Here is a 20,490-nt window from a genome sequence, read left to right as displayed (position 1 = left end):
GAGAGATGGAGAGAAGATAAGGCCAGTGTACGAGAAAGAGGGACGGAGGGAGTTTTTTTTTTTTTTTTTAATTGAACACCTTCAATGTTGTGGTATTTCTCCAGCGCTCCCTCTCCCTCCTCTTTCTCCATCTCCATAACAGTAGCTGCAGGGCACGGCAGCCACGGGAGATAAATTTAGCATTTCATTAGGAGCGCAGGGGGCTGTCAATAAAATGTGTTAAGTCAAATGGAATGAGTATCAGGGCGTGATGGGGCTCGTTTGTTCCAGTGCGAAGACGGCACGCCGCTATTGACAGGTGCCTTTTTGAGGAGGCAGGACCTGTCCTCCTCTGATCAATCCACGCCTGGGTCACCGGGCAAGTTTTTCCCTTGTTTTGTCCGGGACTGAAAAACAAAAATGCTGATGCTTGGACTTTGCTTTCAGATAACAGAGCGTTGGTAGGGAGGTGAGGTGAGAGGAGGAAGGAGAGATGGGAGGAGGGGGAGGCGGAGGGTGTCCAGAACGTTAGAACAAGGTCTCTGGGAGATCACTCTCCCGGGAGCCCCTCTGTCTGACAGCTGTGAAAATTCATAGCAATTGATTTTGTAATTAGCAGTTTATCAATCGGATCGACGTGGGCTCACTGATGGATTGCGAGGAAATTGTTTCTTCAAAGTTGTTGTTTTCTTTTTTTCCAGTGTCTGTAAGCTGCTCGCTTTCTCTCGTGCCCCATTTTCTTTCCCATTTGTCGAGATGTCTCCATCCCTCTTTTTATTTTCTCTTCTTTTCCCTCTTTCGACAAAACCTTCCTTTAAAGCGCAGCTCCAGTCAGGTCGGTTGTTAGAGTGTGTGCATGCCTTTGCTGCTGAGAAACTAGAAAGGAAAAAGAAAAGAAGAAAAAAAATTGGTTTGATTTGTAAAAATGCAGCCTGTGTGAAAAGAACAAGAGATAATTATGTCACACCACATCCTCATCTGAGTCTTTTGTTCTTCCATTCCCTCCCTCCTTCACCCCCCCTCCTTTTCCCACATTCACTTTACAAAACGACCTACTTCATTTTACCACTGTGGATTTGAAAACCGTCAGGGTGAGAAATGTCTCAAGGTCTTGGGAATACAGTTGTTCCAGTCAATGAATTTGGGGCGAAGCCTGAAATCTGTTTTGCCTTTTATTGTCCCGTGTGGTAAAATATGCGCCGCCAAGGTGAGTCGAGTCAGGCAGCCAATGACATGCTGCCTCCTGAGTGCCAGATGCCAGTTAACCAGTGAAAGAAAGGGCGACCCCTAGACTGTCCCTGAGAGAGGTGGGAGCAGAAAAAGGCGAAAGTGAGAGGGGAGTACGGTAACACCATGTACAAGAGGATCGCTTGAAAAACAGTGGCACTGTAGCGAAACGTTATAGGAGCGAAGAACACCGGAGGGAAGCCAGACTGAAACTGCAGACAGCTCTAAAAAAAAATGCCAGGAGGTGAGGTGGGAGAGATTTGGACTATCTGAAGCTGAGAGAGAAAGTGAGAGAGTCATATTTTAGCTGTTTGCAGGAGAATGTACTGAAGTGGACACCTTTCGATAATACAGCGCAAACTCGTGGAGAAATGCACGCGTCCACATTCATCGCTTTCGCATCCTTTTTGCAGGAGTCAGTATCAAAAGGAAGTGTTGCATTCATCTCACGTTTGTTTATGGTGTCCAATTCTCTAATGGAGCTCCCTTTTTTTCCCTTTGTTTTTTTTTGGAAAACACTCTGTCCTTTGGAACAGTCAGGTGTTTAATGTGTACTCACTCAGCAAAGATTGGATGCTATTCATGCTATTGTTACTGGAGGATAACATTGATTTTCAGTCCCACTGGTCAAGGGCCATATCAATACCCTACCCAATCCACCAAAGAATAAATATATAAATAAAACAAAGCAGATGTTGTTGTTGTGTGTGTGTGTTTTCTTTTTTTATGATCTATTCTTTAGCTTGTCAGGGTGTGAGTTATACTGATAATGTGTTCCTAACCTTGCTGCAACTGACCGAGCAGTTAAGATCACTCATGAGATTTTATTTTGTTTTAGAAGACTATTTCCCATGACTGCTGTTACATTACCACCGTCTAGAAGAGCAAACCGTATTTCTTACAATTTCCCTTTTCCCTCTTTGTCTCAAATGTAAAAAATCCATCATATTCATGCTCTTTTTTTTCTTTCTCTCCTTTTTTTTGTCAGACTCCATGCACATAGAGGACATGGAGGCAGTCCAGAAGCTTCAGGACGCGCTCCACGAGGCCCTGCAGGACTATGAGAGCAGCCAGCATCAGGAGGACCCACGACGGGCTGGCAAACTGCTCATGACCCTGCCCCTGCTGAGGCAGACAGCCACAAAGGCTGTGCAGCACTTTTACAGCATCAAAGTGCAGGGCAAGGTGCCCATGCACAAACTCTTCCTGGAGATGCTGGAAGCCAAGGTCTGATCGGAGGGTGGCTGATTGGCTGCGGCAACAGAAAGTGACTTGAACCAAGGCTGAGGGTTCTCAGGAGAGAGGGAGACACCCCTGCTGAATCTGCTAGGCAGGATGGAGACTGACCTCTCTCACTCCTCCTCTTCCTGGAACCCCGGGACACAAAAAGAAAAAAAAAAGGAAAAAAAGAGCAAATGCAAAACTTGGTTATTAGTATAAATATAAAATGATGCAGATTAATTTAAAATATATAAGAAATACTATGTACAGTAATAATTTTTTTTTTTTTGTTAATTAACTGTCAGTTGTCATGCTGTATATGAAGAAGGACCCTTCTGCCGCTCAGCATCTGGCAACTACTTGCTGAAGTAGTTGCCAGATCTTGATAACAAGACTTTTTTTTTTTCAGAAAATTAAAAGTTCCAAAAAAAAAAAAAAAAAAAAAATGTTCTGAAGACAGCGGAGGTGTCAACCATCATAAACACACCTACTTGTCTAACAGCTGATTTTCTTTTTTGTGGTCTGGACATGTAAATATTTATTATTTGAAAGACTGAGTGTACAGTTCAAAGTCTGGTGAACTTGGTGGCCATTTTCTCTTGTTCTTCTTGTAATGGGGGGGGGGAAGAATGAAAGTGGTTACTTATATGTGAACTCTTATCAGTTTAAATGTCCTTGGATATACCTCTCCAGAGCATTATGCCGTGTGATCGTCGTGGATCTATGCTCAGACTGGAAGACTCGCTGGTCCCATGTTTAACCAAACTAGCGTAGGCAGGTACAATAGTCAGTTGTTCCTATTCTGTAGTAACTCAGCAATAAAGCGAGCCGTTGGGGAGCCAAGCTTCAGATCCTATCTTTTGTGCGCTTTTCAGTGCTGCTGTTACTAAAAGACCATATTTGCGTAGCCCCTTCTCAGCGGTGGAACACACCGCTGTACCTCGGTTAACCACCGTTTCTCCTTCTCCAAAGCGGTTTGTGTTGCTGCTGCTCGTGCAAGCCAATGAACCCCAGACTGAACCTCAGATTTGGTCATTGTTTGAGCCTTTGGAAATTGCCTCTTTACATGCAAATGGATGACCTGATTCAGGCTAGGCAAAAGTTAATCAGCGGGTTTTGGTGTGGCAGTATCAAAGGATTTATGCCGAGTGGCAGAGGTCCAGGAGATTCCGTGTTCAAACAATCAGAGGCCCATATGTCAACCACTCTATTTTGGTCTCCTTTAAGCCTGTGGCAGAGTCATCCCACACACTGGGAGCAAGGTGCCCAGCATCTGCTCTCACCATTTTAGACGCCTCCCATCTTTTAATAGCTGCGCCTGCATTTATAGGACTTCGACGAAACAGAGGTAAATGGCAGGTGCAGAGCCGCGGTTGTGGCGTTTCACACTGGGTTTATTTTTAAGCCAGCAGGAGGTTGTTGTGTGCGCAGTGTCGCACCACAATAGACACGTGGAGCACTTCTTCTTGACCTCGCGTTGACACCACGGCCAGCAGCACCCCTCCCACCGGCCGAGAGGCAGGTAGACATCAGTGAGAAAGAGCTCGGGGTGCTCAAGTATGTACATGTGACTAGCTATGCAAGAAATAGAGGGTCAGTATGCTACAACGGGTAGCAGCAACCCATCATTGTGTCAGTGCAAGGTGTGAACTCTGGTGGGAGAGAGATCCCCCACCCCCACTGTGTTTAGCTGTAGGTCCATTGTGCTGGGTGTGAGTAACACTGTAGTCCAGTCCACTGGAGTCATGCCACTGGTCTTCGTGTGAGAGGGAACGTGTTGAAGGGGGAATGCTTAGACTGCTGAAGGATTTTATGTGATGTGATAAATTGTGGCGCTGTCACAACAATATGATACCGCGATCAAAGGAATCCCTGACATCGCAGGAGGGTAGAGTTGCCGCCACGCTTGTGATATCAGTGTTTAACACTGATCCAGCCGCCGCCATGACGGTTTTTTTAAAGTAGCAGTCTGATTGGCCGTGCATCCAAGGTTGACCGCCCACTCCCTCTCCAAATTTTCCCGCCCAATTCCAAAACCTGAGCTAGCCGCCATCGAGTAAACGAGCTCCGCTGTAAAGGGTGACATTACCAACTTGACTTGTTTTAACTGTTGTGCAATACAACAGGGACCAATTCTGACTGAAACCATGCTAAAAGCATGCTTTTACTTAGGTTTTGGAGAATTTGTAAGCGATTAAGTGACATATTCTAAATCCGTCTAATCAGTAACATGTATCCTGTATATCAGAACTGTATTTGATTTGCTCCACTGATGACTTTTGTGCTTGTTTCAGTGAAAGTGCGGCATTAATGAAAGCATCTGCAGAAAATCTCGACAAATAGAAATTTGTAGTGGCCTAAGATGATCAGCCATAAGAAACTCGATTAGATTTTTTTTCTTCACCTTGCAATATGACACTATGTTAAGGAAAAGACAACATGTCTTACATTAGAAGCTGTGTCTAAGTGTGTAAATATATCAGCGTCAATACAGTAGGTTGCCGAAATACCACTTAAAAAAAAAGAAGTATGCAGCGCCCTGCTGACTACTACCTCATTATCATGTAGTCAATATTTCTCTGATTCAGCACTTTCTGGTCTTTATCATCCTCACGTCTGTGACACACCTGAGCCATCCATGTTTTTATCAAAGACTTCTTCTCTCCCGCAGTGCTCCTGCCAAAACATTTGTAGTTGTACATCTCCTCCTCCCCGTCATTCGTCATAGATCTCTTTGTAAAGGTAAAGCATGCGTTCACATCGACCATACGACTTGGCCGTCAGTGGGCATGACCCCCACGTTTTGGTTACTAAGCAAGTGTGTGTTTATATGAACATCAGTTTGTCAGAATTGGTCCCTTGATGATGAAACTGCAGACAGGAGCAGGTGACTGATTTGCTGCTTCTGCGCTGTGAGTATTTATGATGTGAAATATATCATTTGGCGATGGTGTACATTGATATCTCTGATCGTTGAAATCACCAATATCTGTGTAACTTTTATGTTTTGATTTTCAAAAAGGTAAAGGATCAATGAATTAAATACTCACCGACCTCTGTGATTATTTTGTGTTCTGGGTTAAAAAGTCTGTCGAGTAAAACTTGGAAGGAAATTTCACATGGATGGTAATGTTTAAGGGTGACAGTTTTTTACAGGTTTTTGTGTGTGTGTGTATTGACAGCACTGTCGCTGTTGTGTATCTACTTAATTCAGTGTAACAACTTAACCTAACCTTGTCCTCTGCTTGGTGTAAATACCCCCTTTCCACACACACACACATTGAGAGCGAGTTCGGCGATGGGACAAAACAAAGAGCACATAGGAGCTCCCAGAAGACCAGAGATTGGTGGCAGTAAGTGAGACAAGCCAGTGAGAGATTCACGCAGGCCACCCAACCATCCAGTAATCAACCGCAGTCTCTGCAGGGCCAGGAACTGTTGAAAATGGATCCGTCACAGGAAACAGGCAGACAGACATGTTAACGCTGATGGAGGCGGCGGTGGAGAGTAGGAGGGGAGGGGGGGAGTGAGGGGCTGGAGCGCCATTATTTCAGGAAGCTGATATTACAGGGAGTTAAAGTATTCCCTTCACTATATAATTATAAGAGCCAATTTCCCTTTTTGAAATAATGTCTTGCTAGCCAATTAATCGTGATAATCCTCTATGTGGAAACAATGGCATCACAAGACAAGAAACAAGATGAATTGAGGATGAAAGGGAAAGAAAAAAGGAGATCTGGAGGCCAAACACAATGTAGAGCGCTGCTGCCAGCTGCTGTCATTTTTATTTTTTATTTATTTATTTTTTGAAGTAATGCGCTCCTCATTTCTCATGCAAATCATCCAGTTGGACCGGCTATTGCCATCGATACGTTTCGCACAGATACAGTAGCGAGGCAATCATTTACCTCCACTGACAGGTCAAAACACCTTTCATTAGAGTTACGAGGCATCTCATCAAGATGCGGCCCCGCTCGCAGCTGTACGACTGCTGCGTATTGCTTAAGTGTGTTTCATTATTCCCAAAGCAACGTTGATGATGGTGAGGGAAAGGATTACACGTCAGGGTGAGTGATTGGGTTTGAACAGAGCTGCTGCATACACTTTGTATCAACCCAGGGCTCAAATTACACTTAGGTTGAAAACGGAGCACGTAAATGCCCAGGAGAGCTTGTGGCACAGAAATGAAGAGTGGGCCACCATCTTCCTGGCCCCCCCTCTCCGTTTCACTCTCGCACGCTCACACTTTTCATCTCTTTCTTTTGTCAAATTTTCTTTTTGACCCCCCCTCCACTCGTCTTCCTTCTCCTCCCCACCCGTGCTCCTTGTTTTTGCCCAACAATTCTTTATGGCCGTTCTTATTGTTCCACTGATTCTGTTATGTGTATTTATTGCTCCATTTGTGAAATTGGAGGCACCGGCCGACAAGCCTGTTACTATTCAATAACAGGAGCTGGGCATTTTCACTAGCGTTGGGCTATCAATGGTGCCAGACAGAAAACGTTACGTCACATCAGTTTGAGAAGGCAGACAGTTTGCTATATTGTTGTTGTGTATTATATCGGAGGAGAAATTTCAGACATCTCTGCAGGGAGGACTGTGAAAGTCAACAACAGGTTTGATCTTCAACGAAAAGAACAATGTGATTTGCTCGACAGTGGATCTGTTTCCTAATAGATCCTAATGCTGTGCTGTATGTGTCCCACTAACAGTATCTGAGCCATGCATCCCCACACCTCTGACCCCACACAATACTCTCTTTGGCTGATCAATAGGCTGTCAAAGTGCCTAGCAGGCACACAGGCCAGACCATCTGAGATTTCGCCCTCTCATTGTCCATCTTCACTGTTTTAAGTGCATTTATCAGGTTACACTCCTGAGCTCCTCGCCACTTAATGCATGGCTGAGCTGCTGTCCTAAAAACCCAGTGGCCATCAGCAGACCTTTGTCCCAGTTTGTCAAATTACTCTGGTTACATTTTTTTCATCAGAGCCATTACGCAACGATGTAGTGAAAGGAGAACGTTTAAAATCCCAGTTTTTAATCTGATAGCAGACTCTTAAGTGTCAGAGCGAAAAAATCTGGAACAAAAAGAAAACGGGAAATATTATATCGAGCTTTGTGTCTCTTAAACGACGGCGGCCTGTTTCTGGGCCAAACTGCGGTTCGGGTCTTTCACCGTTTTAGCTGATAAGCACTGTAGAAATTAAGCAAACCCACAAAAATCCACTGAGAACAAGTCCCTGCGGAGACGCGACACCACACAAGAAGAGTGAGGATGAGACCACACTGACCTGCTAGTATTGCAGAGAAAATGCCACGTTTAGCGGAAATCAGTGCACTTGTGTTCTCCCAGCACTTAAACATTGCAGGAACACAAGTGCTATGAGAGAACAGGTAATAAACTACACGCACACACACACACACACACACACACACACTGATAACTGCTTGTGAAGGGTTTTGTTCCTTCATTTTGAGATTTATTTACCCACCTATATCTTTATCTGTGCTGCTCACTGATATGAAGCTGTGGAGGGAGTAGAAATATTTCCAACTATCTGCTCAATGTATCTGCCTCCACCCAAGAAAAACACTGTTGTGGGATGTACAGTCTGTGTGTGTGTTGGAGGCGGGGGCTCTTCGTCCTACTGTTTTATTGCCTCTGCCATGTATTCACACGTTCTTATGGGCTTTTCCAATTTAACCACTGGTTAGGAAGTAATGAAGGGAGATAAGGAACATTGATAAGCATGGATACGTCCATCAAATGGAGAAAAACTCACACTGGGTGCTGTGTGTGCTCACTTCACATGCGTTTAAAACAATTACAGTGTTTTTAGAGCGTTTCCAGCCTGTGTTCTGAATTATATTAAGACATTTGTTTCATCCGAGTGTGCAGGTGAGATTGTTCTACAGTTTCAGAGCTGGGGTTGTTCATTAATTGTTTTATTTTATTTATTTACATGGTTTTAGGCTAAAACTGTGTGCAGATTGCTTATCTGCACTATGCTTGTTAGTAGTGTGGGTCCTGGGATTGTACCAAAGGTTTCCAGCGGTCCTAAGAGCAGGGGGAAAATGGTCAGTCTTCACTCCAGAAGGAAGGAAACCACGGATAGGCCTGACCTTTTCGGTGTGTCAAGCAAAGGTTAGAAGTCTCCATTGGCCTTAAAACAAACGCACTTGTTTGCCATAATGGAGGAGGCCCCTTACCTTTTTTGAGCCAAGGACCAGGTCTGGTCCTTAGAGACTTCCCTCTGATGGAAATCTTTGCACACATACACTGAGTCTGCTGTCTCCGGCCACCTGCTTTGCCATATAATCACGTTCAAGTAAGTGTCACGCTCTTCTGTATCAACCAAACAAAACTCAACATGTTTTCCAAAGGATAAATGTGCCACATCATATTTCACGTTATGGCCATCCTTTTCGTGTCATCTCAGGAGGAGATGAACAGGGAGTCAAACAGTCAATATCACGATAAGCACGCGTGCGAAGTCTGAAATAGATACGTGATCAGCCACGTAAGACCCCCAGCAAGGAAATCGCCCATCCCTTATCCTCTGATGAGATGTTCTATAGAAATCTCATAAATATTGGTAAGGCACTCTGTCTGGGGCCTATAGACGTATTGTAAATCATACAAACACATATGACCGCTTGTAATTCACACATTTGTATTCATAAATGTGATTTTGTATTTAAAATATGACTCATAAAGTGTGATTTATGGAAATTGACAGATCATATGTGATTCCTGAATTAAATATCATCCAGATCGCACGTTTTATGTCCTTTCCTCTCCCCTGTCTCTCCTTGCCTGAGAAAGAAGCCTTGACCATGCAGGTAATTTACAGTGTTATGGGACGAGTGCAAAACATGCTGTAAATAAATAAGACTCGACCCATTTCATTTTAGGACAGTGGGGAGGTCAGCTGTCCCCCCCACCACCACACCCAACCCAGCCCAACCCCGAAAACCTCACCCTGCTGCCCAGCTAACACAGTGATGTCCCATCACTGGGTGCGTCGGTATATCACCAGGAGGAAGGGGACCACAAATGGGGCAGCAAGCTACACTCTGCAGTCCATTTGCTAATTTCAATATGGTGTCCGTCTGCACGGGTATGGCCTTGGGCACAGTAGCAGTCCCCCTCTCAGATCACTGCCGCTCCCCCGTCTCTCCATTGTGTCCCTTTGACCTTGCACTCAATCACAAACAGACTTCACACACATATTGACAGCATGAGAAACTGCACACAATCCACAGCACACAAAGAAACTCTGGGGTAAATAAAAAAAAAGATTCATATATTCAGTTTAGTTTAGTGCCACTTATGCAAGTTTTCTTTTTTTTTTTTAATGGAACAATTAAAAGCGTCTCTTATTGTCAGACTAAGGCAAACAGAAATCTACCCGAGCCTGACAAACATCCAATATTTTTAGTGTACATCTAAGGGACTGCTCTTTTTTTCTTTGTGCAGTAAGAGCTCATGTATCTGCGAGGCGTTTTAGGACACATTCAACGTAATTAACACAATGAGTGAGCAGTCAGAGGATGAATAATTTTAGAAATCCCTGTGACCACATCGGGGAGTATGTGTGTGATCTGCAGCTTGTCTCTTGGCCCCAGCAGCGCAGACACACACCGCACATACCTGCATTTGAATTACTGTGACTTGCTCACAGCTCTCTACAGTGACATGGCTATGATCATTGCCCAGGAAACTAGTTTCTCTTACTGCTTCTCACAAACAGATAGAAAAACTTAATTTGAAAAATTAAATGAAACTTTTTCCTGCGATCACATCACATTGTTTTGTCCTCAGTGCCCAGCACATCTGCCTGCCTGCTATTTAAAGCTTTACTGGTTCATGAATCGTGATTAAAACATCACCTGTGAAATATCTTTTACGCTTGTTGCAGTTTGCGCGTACCCACAACCTCCTAACTTATAAGTGTCTGTACATGTTCTCTCATCCTCCCCTTTCATTTCATCTGTGTGTGTGAGTGTGTGAGTGCGTGAGAGAGAGCGTAACGAGAGTTCATGTGTGTGAGGGATAGGTGTTAGAGCAGAAGCAGAGGGAATATTACACAATCCTCTGTGCATTATTGTAATTAGATTTCCCAGGATAGCTCAATTAAGTCATACCGCTCTGGGGACCTGGTGGTTTGTGGTTTGACACTCACCCACAAGGGGTCCAGTGTATTAAGTAAGGCAGAGAAACACAACTAAAATGGTCACTATAGCCATTTAAATGTTTTTTCTTCCTGAAAACAGCAACACTTTTGGGTTTTTTGTTTTAACATGGAGCAGGTAAAGGTTGAGCCTACACCACAGCACAGCTCTTGTGATGCTGTTTAAGGATGATGGACGGCGCACATTACCGGAGAAGAGCCTTGTAATGTAATGTAATGCATATTCTAATGAGAAGAGCTCCATCTATGGACCACCTGTTGAACTGCATTCATGATAAAATCCTGTAAACCCAGCTTGGTGCTCCCGGTGTGTTGGGGGGGCGGAAAGGTTTGTGTGAGGCAATTTCAGATTTCAAAGCTCTATTTTTAGCAGCCACGGGATAAATCTGATGGACACTCAGTATTACTGTAGAGGTCAGCTTTTAAAGGGCCCTCCTGGATTCCTGTGATTATTTATTTGTATGAATGGCAACAAACATGAATATGTTTGGAGGAATTGCATGTCATGTGTGGTGACAAAGGGAGATTCAGCACTTTTGATGATATGTGGTTACATTACTGGTCTCAAGGCTGGCGCCGAGTTTAAATGCTCCAGTAACATTTCCTTTTATTTATATCCGCAGACCTTGGCTGAAATAAATGAGTTGAGACAAGTGTGAGGGGCCGGTGTTACGAACAATTTCTTCCTGACATCGGGAAACGAGTATGCGCAAGACATTCAACTCTTTCACTGCCAGTGGCTGACAGGCCGTCCCGGCTCGGCAGCAGGAGGCCTCTTAAAAAGATTCAATGTCGGCATCAACGTGAAAGTCGTTGTGTCATTATCTTAAATCTTAACTATCCAGCAGGATGAAAGTGTGAGAGACAACCATATCTGTCAGGGGTCGGCAGGAGATGTTTTATTCTCTGTGTACAGTGAGTGCCCCCTCTCACACGCTGAGATTAGCAGTCCCAACCGAGGAAGTCACTCTATAAGGGTCATTCTGCACCCTGCCTTCAATTTACTGCCACTTTTAATATTCTGTCATAGTTAAATTTTTTATTGCCCTCTTTTACGACCATATCCTTATGTCCCGTGCTTATGAACTTTTCTATGCAAATCACTCACTTGAATCAAAAATGAAGGCCCGTGCTCTTTGTTTTCAGGCAGCTGAGGCATCAAGAAAATCAGAAGCTTCTTGTCTTCTGTGCACAGTTTCTGCAAGCCCACCCCGTTTCTGAGACAATGTGTGGTCCGCTGGATGGAAGGGGACAGCTGTCCAGACAAAACAACTGAGGAACAGTGTCAGATATTAGGAATTCAAAATTACGTCAACTCGACGCTGTGTTTGGTTCAAAACATTTTTTTCCCCTTTAGTAATAGTGTATGAGTCTATTGTGGGAGCAAACAACACAACCTGAGCTGAATGCAGTGCTTCCATCTCATGTTTTTCTCTCTCTCTCTGTAACGGTGCACATGCGCTCACGGGGGACTGGTTTCTCTGAGCTCAACATTTGTACTTCCTTCACCTCGCTGTATTTTCACACTCTTCTTGCTCCCTAACAACTGCCCCCGTCTTGTTTTCTCTTCCTTTGAGGCTTGACAGGCCAGCGGGCATCTGTCCCTCTTGAAAAAAAAAAAAAAGAGCGGCGAAGAGGATGAGCCAGAGATTTACGGCTGCATCGATCTGCCACCCGGAGGATGAAGTTTATGAAGTTTATGATTTTGTCCTCTTTATAGGTTACAACGTTAAATGCAGAGAGCCGTGTCTTTTGATATGCCAGAAGCATGGATCATACAGTCTGCCACGTGGAGGAGGAGACTGGCGTGAGACTGAGTGGTCAGCAAGGCTGGACTATTGTCCTGGTGCCATGGTGACTGGGACCAATCGATACTGTATTAGTTTGATATGGATACGAGTTGGTGGATGGCTCTCTCCACACTCACACACCCACAAGCACACATGGACTTTTAATGATAGTTATCTGATTGGGAAAGGAGCATCGAGGAGAGGGCAGACCCCACCAGGGTGATGTGTGGATGTGCAGGGGGCCTCTAAGTGCTCATGAATGGCCCTAATGAGGGTGGCAAATGGAGACATAAAGAGGGAATGGGTACACTTTTCACTTTAGCCTGACATACCGTTGCTGCCCCCTAAAGCCCTTGAGGGGGCATTTGTAGAGGGTGCAACCATGCTTCAAATCCTCCTCCTCCTCGGACTAATTGTTGAGGATATTGACCTTGGGAAGGAGGAGAGAACGAGGGAGGGGAAATTGGGTGAAGGGTTGAGGTGGCTCACAGTTCATGCCGGTTGCTTGACCTACAGCTAGGCCATCTCAGTGCGGCCCACACATATAGTTTACAGTCTCAATGATGTTTGCAACCTTTGTGGAATCAAAGGAGTGCAGTGCAAATAACATCACATTCAAGAACATGGCACCAAATCTGTTGGAATCAATCACTCCATTTTCTGGCCTGATTTTTGCGGCACTTTATTGATTTTAAACACGCACGCAGCACTATTGAATGCATGAAGCCGAATGTGGGGGTCTCACACAAACATTGCCTTCCCCTGTCCCTTGCCCTGACCCTGATCTGCGTTAGACAAGTTCACCATCCCGTTCTTCTTCAACACCCAGTCAATGAGTGTCAATAAGCTGGATTGTCCGGGCGACAGGGGCTCGAAAGGGAGTCGATGAGGGGCTAAAAAGCAGGCTGCTTTGTTTTAGTAATGACGGCTTAAAAGAACGCCCGTCGGCCCTTCCGTTAAACCAGAGCCTCAACTCAAACAAGCTTACATCAATAAAGGGACAATAACACATATCTCTAGTACAGCTTCATCCTTAAAACATTTATGACACGCAGTTTTGCACAACCTCTTCAGATATTATTTTGATGCAACTTAAAGTGTCGAGCCCAAAGTTCACAACGTCCTCATCCAGATCAAGGGTTGCAGGGTCTTATTTCTCAGCGCCAACTAAGAAATTAGAAATCCAGCACTAAAACCCTTCCTTTTTATTTTTCATGCTGATTAATTGCCAGCTTAATGGCATTTTATAATGTTACATTAACACTTTAACGATTTAATACTCTTGGTTCTGCATTGTAATATCCAAAGTTCATTAGAAGTAAATCATATCTCATTACTGATCATGCTGGAGTTATTGAAATTGTAATTCTGATTTATATTACACCGAGATATACGGTATAGCAAGAAAAGCCGTGGATGCGGATGCAAATGTTTGATCAGAGGTGACTACGCATGAGCGTGCACATGCAACACAGCATGTATTCACACCACGGGAACTCAATGCACGCTTATGCTGATTGCACATGAAAAAGTAAGGGCGGCCGTGTGTCTGTGCTCCATGCATTGTTTTTAACCACTTACGTGCTCGTTCCGTTGCTTTAATAAAGATGTTTACATTGCATGGCTTCCTGCTGGGAAATCACCTTTCAGTGCCGTAATTTTTCCCAACTGTTAATTGTCATTTTTCTCATTTAACTGTCTCATATACTCCTGCTCACAGTGTTAATTTTACTATGTATAGACACGGCTTAAAGACATAACAAAACACTATGATGAAGTTAATCACGACAGGCGTATAAAAGAGAGCTGCGGTGATATATTTATTACATTAATATGTGAGGTGTTGCGGGAAAAAAGAATAATGTTTTCAATGGATCATTGCCCCTGTTAACATTTAGCCTAAAGACTGCTTTGACCACTTGCTGTGCTGTACTGTATGACTGCAAACAATAGCCTTTTTACAAGAAAGCACTCCTCCCTCTCTCTATGACAGGCTTTTATGGTGTGACTATACCTCCGCAATTACTTTTCAATTAGCACGATGAATATTTCCAACACTGCGGCACAATTATTTTATAGCCCAGTGTCTTAGCCCATTAATGGTGCTACCAACAGCATGGGAAGTGATAAACCATCTGGCCAGCCTCCCAAAGAGATAGAGCACACTTAATGGAGTGAAAAAGTAAAAGCAATTAATGTCGCATTAATATAATGATAATAATGCCTTCCCTTACAGCTCTGGCAGGCAGAGCAGGATACTGGGACAGGGCTTCCATGAGTGCTGCAGAGCTGAGGACAGGAACTCTGCTGGGACTCTGCACAGCCCCAAACAACCCAGAGGATAGGGAAACAACCTCACTGCTCCTCCAGCTGGAACATGAATGGAAAGAAAGTCCTGGCAAGGGAGGAAAAAAGTGAATGGAGAGGGAATCGGATACAACAGCAAGAAACGAATTCTGTTAGATATATAATTCCTGTACAATTAGGGGAATTCATAAGCGGGCGATTGGTTTGAAGAATGTTTATGTCTATTGAAATATTCCTCCATCAATTTGAGTGTTTACATCTATCAAAGGTGACATTCCCTCAAAGGTGTATTAGCGCGTGCACCTGCAAACGTGTGTGTGTGTGTACATGCTCAGAAACATTAATGGGGTTCATTTTATTAAAGCCTGTGTGTGTGTGTTGCGTGTGTGTTTGTGCGAGTCCGTGTGTGGGGCAGTGCCTGTCTCACGAGCAGCTTCCCTGTCCTATCTCCTGACCCCTCTGTGTTCCCGCCGCCCTGCTCTGTTTGTGTTAATTCCTCTACATCTCCAGGGTGGCTTACATTAGAATATCTTAACCACTGGGCTGCATTAGCATAGTGTGATGGATGCCGCTGAATCTCCATGCCAGATAATGTCCACATTTTGCATTTTAAACTAAGCTACGCTATGGACGTGCTATCCATTTTCACAGGGGGAAATTAGGTCCTGGTGGGAGAGCGCCTGGCACTCTGTCATCCCAAGCAAAGCTCCCTGCCCAGGTTTTATGACACCTCTGGGGCACCATACAGAGACAGGTTGAGGGTCATTGTCTAGCACTGGTCAGCTGTGATGTCACATAAACACTTTGTAAACTTGGGTGTCAGTTTACTCCACTTGTTTTTTTTAAAGCTCACCAAAGTTGGGGATGGGATTGTTGTGTAGCGTGCACCTGCAATATTCATGCCTTTCTGTATGGTCCACCTGTCCGCCAGTCTTTCTGCAATGCATCCTGTAATTCTTTCCATGGAGTTACTTCCAAGCGGAGCGTGATAAATCATGCATAATTTCCATTTTAATCCTTACAGTCCAACACATGACTTGCGTGCACATGTGTCTGTGCAGTCAGACTGCCTTGGCTTTGAGGGAGTGTTGATTTCCGTTACAAGGCTGTCTCGGCCTCCGGCAGTTGATCAATAGGAATAAATCAGTGGGCTCCTTTATATGACATGAGATAGTTGTACATTTATAAGCCTCTTTATGAGATAAGATCTCAACACTTGAGATTGCATCATCCACGCTGACACACACTCGCATGCAGTGCCAGGTTCTCGGTGCTTATTAGGCAGCAGAATAATGGCATATCTGTATACTTTGCCTGAGGTGTGATATTCCTCAATAAACATCCACAGACAGGTTTTATCACTTTTATCCTTATTGACAATGCTAACAAATGTTCCGACGGTGTTTTATAAAGCATCAGCCTTTAAATCAGATTGCACAAGCTAAAGAAATTAATTTTTAAAAATGACAACACTATGATTATGAAGGACCAGATTGCATTACAGTAAAGAGCTGGATAGTTTTCACCAGTATATAAACACCACTTATATACATAAGCCTGTGCAATGACTAGCTCATTGATTAGTCGTCTCCTTGCTTTTTCTTCACACAAGCATGAAAGGCATTGCTCTGCAGCTTAATAATTCCGTAATGTTCTGCTAATTACGTTTGACTAATTATGAGTCTTTTATGCGGCAATATAAGCTGGGAGTTTCCCCTATTATTGCAATATAGGTCCTGGCTGTGCTTCATTGATTCACAATTGCATACCAAGGTCTCTGCTTTCTGTTTGTTTTGTAATTAAATATTAGCTTTAACCACGTTGAGGGTAGGGAGAAAGGGGGGTAATTAAACTATTACACCCCCACGCACCCATTGACCGCTCCAGAATGTGATCAAGTGAGACTCAAGCTTTAATTAGACGCTTGGACATCACTGTTGTTTTTTTTTCCCAGGTTAGGAAAACCCAGGCAGGATGCTTTCAACACCAAGCACATTGACTGAGCTCAAATTACATCCGCCTTTAAATAGTGGATTGATTGGGGAAAGGATAGGCTGTCTTTACAAGCTAAGTATTTCTGAATAGAGCTGCAGCATATATCGCCTCTACTGCCCTTTCACATTCCCCCATAAAAAAAAGGGCTCCGCTCAAATGGAGTGGGGAGTATGTGAAAAACAGAAGTGGTTCAGATGTTTACAATTTAATGAAAAAAAAGAAGAAGAAGAAGAATCCATGACCCTAAAAAGTGAGGGTATCCTGCAGCTTTGTTATGCTTTGTGGGGCATTTTCCAAGCATAGTTTAGGTGTACTGTAAATCAGTCCAAAACCTTTTTAATGAGTATAATTTCTTCAAGACATGAAAATCATGTGACTAAAAGGCTGTGGTCATCATTGTCGTGAGACCTCGACCAACGATTGTCAAATTTGATAGTGCATGCAACTATCTTTTGGAACCATGTTGAGAGGTAGAGAATCTGAGCTAAGGTATATTGAAGCTCTTCCTTTGTCGCGTTTTGGCCTTAACACCATAGCAGGACACCTAATGTTGTTGTTGGTTTTTTTTCCTTTAATTTGTCACCCACCCGTAATTGAACAACACTTGTGTAGATGAAAAGGAGGGGGCCAGCGCCGTGGCAAAGACAGGATGTCTCAACAGAGAGTTAGAGAGAGGAATGTGCCGGGAAAGGTGTGTGCATGTGTGGGTAGGTGTGAGCATGTGTAGGTGTGTGTGTGTGTGTGTGTGTGTGTGTGTGTACGTGCACGCGCTGGGGTGGGATGGGGGTGGAAAGCAAAGTGCCACTGTGCTCTCTCTCTCTCTCGCCACAGATGATGGATAGCAACAGTGGGGAGAACAAAACCAAGCATTCCTCATGCTGTCACCACAATGAAACAGGGACATAACAGGATTTGGTCACAATGCGAACGGAGCACTTCAGAGAGATGCCAGGCCATCATGCCACTTCTACTGGAAGTCAAAGACTCCATCCATCACATATAACGTCCCCTTAGCATTTGACTGGGGCTGGCGCTGCTGTCTTCCATGGGACTTCCCAGTCTAACTTGCTAGCCCGTGTGATGGATTTATTTCCCTGCCCATTGTTTAGCTTCTGTTGTTATTCTATTGAGGGAGTTGTGAATTGGGTGTGCAGAACAGTTCATGTAACATATGCAAACACAGGAGATAAAATTAAAAACCTATTGTGTCTCTTCTTGAGTCAGTTTAAAGTATTAATAATAATTTGTTAGATAGATGAGAAGGTCACCATCCCATTGGTTGATTAGTGAGCTTTGAATCTGCTGGTAGCCAGATATGGGTTTTCAGTCAGGCTATATTTTTTCCTCCATTTCTTATTCTTATTGTAAGCTAAGCCAAACAAGTAACTGTATATAAAAGATGGACATATTTGGTGGTCTGAAAACTGAAACCAGGGCAGAAATGTTGTAAAATGGCATTCATATGCTATTTCAATTCAATTCAGTTTCATTTTACTTATATAGTGCCAAATCACAGCAACAGTTGCCTCAAGGTGCTTTTTATTGTAAGGTCAATACCCTACAATAATATAAAGAACACAGAGAGAACCCCAACAATCATAAGTCACGCTATGAACAAGCACTTTGGCGACAGTGGGAAGGTAAAACTCCCTTTAACAGCAGGAAACCGCTAGCAGAACCAGGCTCACGGTAAGAGACACTCTTCAAATCAGTTTCAGCAGCCATGGCACAACGTGCCAGGAGACGAAAATTGGAAGGTGAACGACCTTTTGTCACACAGTACTGTGTGAGGTACTGCATGATGGGTATAAAAAGGCCCTTAGTGTGTCGCTATCAGGTTCTCAGCCTCACTTTCCTTTTTTTGCTAAGATTTTTTTTTTAAACAAAAATCTTGCATCCTGATTATTATCATAAAACAAAGAGCGATGACTGTTACACCTGTCTTTTATTTACAGTCTAATGGGACAGCTGTGACAGTACCATCTACCTTATCATGTAATATTTAGAAAGCAAACAAATATTATTTCCCGAAAGTATGAAAATATAATTTGAAGCAAACTTCAAGTTTAAGATGCATAAGAATTATTTAGCATATTCTTCTTTATACCATTTAGTGATTTAATGTTTGTGTTTGTTTTTGCTATGATGTTTTAAATCCACTTTGTCAGTCCTTTCTATTGATGGGTGTAGTCCGTGCAGCGCAGTGCTAGCAGGTGTTTCCCCTTGTGTCCCGAGCTAAGAGATCAGCTCTATCTATAGTCATGGGCTGTGCTCCTGTCTGTAATGTGAAGCCCCCCAATCACACCACACAAAACGAGGACCCTGGGGGGGGGGGAGGACAGCACTTACAGCCGAGCTCCGGAATGGGCGGCATCGAGTGATAAACCCGATTGTGTAACACTCCTGTATGTGATAATGTGAATATTGTGATGTGAGGAGCAGCTGGGGGTGTGGGTGCTTGGAATGAGTGATTGGAGGAGGGGAGTTGCATTCTCAAAATTAAAAATTGTAGCCTATTAGTCTGTGTTTGGTAGCTGAGCACGCGCCCATGCCTAGCACGCCTGCTAATAGGAAAAGATGTGTGGAAGTGTATGATTTATGGTTGCACGCAAGCAGGGGTGGAATAATTTGGTGCAGAACGGGTACTTACTGAACGGCAACAACTCGGCTACTTATCCGTACTTTCTGGTGATAAATTAGCTCTTGTTTAAAGTAGCTGGAGACCCATTTTTCATTTTGATTACTACACTTGATATCTCTTTCTTTCTTACTCTCTCTTTGTCAGCAGTGGTTCTTAGCATTTTTTTTGTGTGTGTATATGGTTTGGTGTATGGTGTATGTGTGTATTCAGTCAAGCCGCTGGTCCTTAAGCCCTCAGTGACTAGATACTGCAGCACACTCTCATGTAAAAACAAGGTAGCGTTCCTAATTACGAAGAAACGCAACATGGTCAGAGTGACATGGCTTTTCTCATTGACCGTGAGCTGTCCTGCTGCCAGCTGGATGCAGGGCTCCTGTCAATCAGTGGCTGACCCCTGCCGGGACCTTCCCCTGCTCAGACAAGGTTCCCATTGATCCCTCCGTCGCCCCTCTGACAGGAAGCAGCTTCAGTGGGGGAAATAAGAAGATAAAATATTAAGTTATAAGTCAACTTCCAATCAATAAACAGAGACAGAAGGGGAGGGGCACGGGTGGAGTCTGCACAGCAGGGTCCCCACTAGCCAGGGGGTAATGCGATTGAGGTCTGCGGATCACCCCAAAGACCTGCGGCAGAGCCGAAGCTACTTCTCTGCTCCCTGACTGAGGCTGTCACACTGAGTACACTGCCAAGTCCTGCAGCACTAGCTGGCACCCGCTCTTATAGACCTCGGCTTGGCACTGCCATCCATGTTAGTGCCCAGACAGAGCTGGACACTCTACAAACGGCATAAATAAAACATATGAGAGCTGTAATGAGAAAAGAGTTGCAGGGCCAACAGAGTCAGGGTGCACTGTCCATTGATACACACAGAGAGACAGCTAAAAAGGAGTCCGATACAATTACAGATGTAACAGAAGGCTTGCAGAGCCAACAGCTCCACCTTTGGTTTTCGCCGGGAACTGCAGAGAAGCACAGATCGTATGTGTTTGAAGCCGTTGTCCTGAGTAGTTTGCTTAAATCGGTGAGCCTCTAGCCTCGGGGTTGGATAGCTTGGCAGGTGTCAGCGGTTATCTTGGATTGTCTTCTGTGGACAGGGCAACTGAGGAGGTAGCGATGAGCCCTTGTCAGCCCC

General features: G+C 44.1%; 1 protein-coding gene across 4 annotated transcripts in view; it reads left to right on the top strand.

Annotated features, from left to right (window-relative positions):
- Positions 1-5,476, top strand: part of esrrb (estrogen-related receptor beta) — a 41,065-nt gene extending 35,589 nt beyond the window's left edge. For all 4 annotated transcript variants that reach the window (XM_084914612.1, XM_084914614.1, XM_084914613.1 and 1 more), the window contains one exon: positions 2,195-5,476. In XM_084914612.1, coding sequence (XP_084770738.1) covers positions 2,195-2,439 — 245 coding nt within the window. In that variant the 3' untranslated portion in view covers positions 2,440-5,476. The remainder of the gene's footprint in view (positions 1-2,194) is intronic.
- Positions 5,477-20,490: the final 15,014 nt, after the last annotated feature.

The sequence above is a fragment of the Perissodus microlepis genome, chromosome 19 (assembly GCF_051167445.1).
Source record: "Perissodus microlepis isolate ML-2025 ecotype Zambia chromosome 19, ASM5116744v1, whole genome shotgun sequence".
NCBI lineage: Eukaryota > Metazoa > Chordata > Actinopteri > Cichliformes > Cichlidae > Perissodus > Perissodus microlepis.
This window is presented reverse-complemented; position numbering and strand designations above follow the sequence as displayed.